At 45.0% G+C, this 2,500-nt stretch overlaps 1 protein-coding gene across 1 annotated transcript in view; it reads right to left on the minus strand.

Annotated features, from left to right (window-relative positions):
* LOC125044965 overlaps positions 1 to 2,500 on the minus strand; it is a 31,179-nt gene that overhangs the window by 21,682 nt on the left and 6,997 nt on the right. Inside the window, exon 2 of the mRNA XM_047641941.1 lies at positions 1,070 to 1,135. Within this exon, the coding sequence (XP_047497897.1) occupies positions 1,070 to 1,121 (52 nt within the window). The 5' untranslated portion in view covers positions 1,122 to 1,135. The remainder of the gene's footprint in view (positions 1 to 1,069; positions 1,136 to 2,500) is intronic.

A 2,500-nucleotide genomic window follows, 5' to 3' on the forward strand; every position in this document is an offset into this window, starting at 1 on the left:
GCAATGCCTTCTACAAAATCATAGTACCCTCTCCCATACATATTCCTCCTTCTTAATGAAAAGGAACACCAGAGTAAAACTAGTCTGTGCTCTATGCATCAACAACAGCACCAAAAGCAACAACAACAAAAACAACACCATTTCATAAAAGTATCACTTAATGAGGCCCACAAAACACACCCCATTCAAGCAACATAACACCAGCGAGTAACCGACCTTACCCCCCCCCCCCCAAAAAAAAAAAAAAAAAAAAAAAAAGTCATGCGCACCAGTCACCTCGAAAGTATTCACACATAGAAAACTCGAACTGATTTATTAAAGAGCTAATAAAGAAAGCAAGAAGAAGAAGATGATGATGAAAAAAAGAGAGAAAATGCAGAATGAGAGAACTGCGTCATCACCTCCTTCGCCACTAAACATAGCGAAATCATCAAAGGGAAAAAAATAAACCACAGCGTCCCTTTGACATCATCACCATCCTGATAATGATAATGATAACAGGCAAACCGCAGCTGCCTCTCGCCTCGCTGACTCGTAGGGGCGAGAGAGCAACACAGGAGGCAAGGTGATCTGCGTCAGGCGGCGGGAGGCTGTGATCTCGGGTGTCAGCGTCTGATGCTCGAGGGCGAGAGCAGATGCAGCGGAAGGGAGAGATGGGGGGAGTGAGAGGAAGCGAGACGGGGGACGCAGGAGGAGAGGGAATAAGGGGGGAAAGAGGGAAAGGGGGAAAGGGGGAGAGGAAGAAAGAGGGAAAGGGAGAGAGGAGGAAAGGAGGAAAGGGAAGGAAGGAGGAAAGGGGGAAGGTGGAAAAGGGGAGAGGAGGAAAGAGGGAAAGGGGAGAAGAGGGAAGGAGGAAAGGAGGAAAGGGAAGGAAGGAGGACAGGGGGGAGGGAAGAAAGGGGGAGAGGGAGGAAAACCGCGAACTCCTTCCGGAGCGAAGTATAAGCGCGCTCCGGCCGAGCTGTGTCCGTGGCGTGGAGATCGTGCTGAAGGAGAGTCCGGGGTCGAGGTTCCACATACCTCCCTCTAAATACCTTCCTCTCTTCCCCGCCGATGAACTGGGTCTTACCGAGGCAGGAGAGCGTCGTCGCCGCCAGCAGGAGGAGCCCAGCGCGCCCCATGGCCGTCGTCTTCCCTGCGAACAAAAGCGAATCGGAGACCAGGGTTAAAATCTCGCATCCTTATAGGCGGTGGCGGTAGGCCTATGGTCAGTTTGCATTTAGTGTTGATTACCGTAATGGCCTTGGAGTGACGGAAAGAAAAGCAAGGGAGATTCTGAGGAAGAAAAAGGTATTAAACCGACAACAACAACGACAAAAAAAAAAAATAACCAGTCGTGTTCCTCGCAAACAGACACAAACCTGAGACCCCGTGTAGGCCTTGCAAAATTCTCCTTGGGTTCATTAGACAGTGACAGCAAAGGAAGAAACGAAATGAGATGAAAGCGAGAGAGAAAATGATAATAAACAGGGATAACGTGACGAAATAAAAAGAAAAGAGGAAAATAACCTCAAGAAAATATCAAAATAGGAGAACATCGAAGAGAAAATGAAACAGAATAATGAGAAAAATTATTTTAAAAAAACACCTTGTATCACTGCAATGCAATGGCGGTGGAAATACGGAATGGAAACGAAAGACAATACCGAGAGAGAGAGAAAAAAAATGAAAACTAAACAACAAAAATAAGGACAAAGAGCAACGACCATAACAAATAATAATAATAATAATAAAGAAATAAAGTGAATAATAAAAATACACACACGCAAACTACAAATAATAGTAAACTGAGGCAAACTATTAAACCGACAGAGAATGCCGTCGGTGAACTCTTTGATCCCAAGCCACAAAGGATACAAAGAGCCTGACCCCAGAGTGCCACAGTGCCACACGTGGTCGGCCAAGGGGTGGGGGTAGGGGGGTATGTGTCCTATTTCGGAGTTGGTTGTGCCGTGATTGGGGTCCTTGGAATGCCGTGAAATCTTGCAGGCACTGATGTGGATCTCCCTAGGTTTAGTGGCCTTTGTGTATATACGTATATGTGTGTGTGTGTGTGTGTGTGTGTGTGTGTGTGTGTGTGTGTGTGTGTGTGTGTGTGTGTGTGTGTGTGTGTGTGTGTGTGTGTGTGCATATATATATAGGGTCATGAAAGCATCGTCAAACAGGGACAAAATAGAATTAGCTGAACTAACAAAAATTATAAATAAAAAGAAGAGAGAAGATGTACGGAAATTCAATACTCAAATAATAAATGAAAGTGATCTTAGGTACCAGCATGAAAACAGCTACAAGGAGACTCGGAATAAGGAGAAATCAAATATATGCAATAAAGAAACCAGACGGAGAAGTGACATATAATAAGAATGAAATCATAAGAGTAGTGGACAACTTTTACAGGGATCTATACAACGCAAATGAACAGCCACGGATAGAAGCGAACGTGGTAACTAGAGAAGTACCTAACATCACAACAGAAGAAATAAAGAGAGCGCTTACAGGC

This window comes from Penaeus chinensis, chromosome 36 (genome assembly GCF_019202785.1).
Source record: "Penaeus chinensis breed Huanghai No. 1 chromosome 36, ASM1920278v2, whole genome shotgun sequence".
Classification (NCBI taxonomy): Eukaryota; Metazoa; Arthropoda; class Malacostraca; order Decapoda; family Penaeidae; genus Penaeus; species Penaeus chinensis.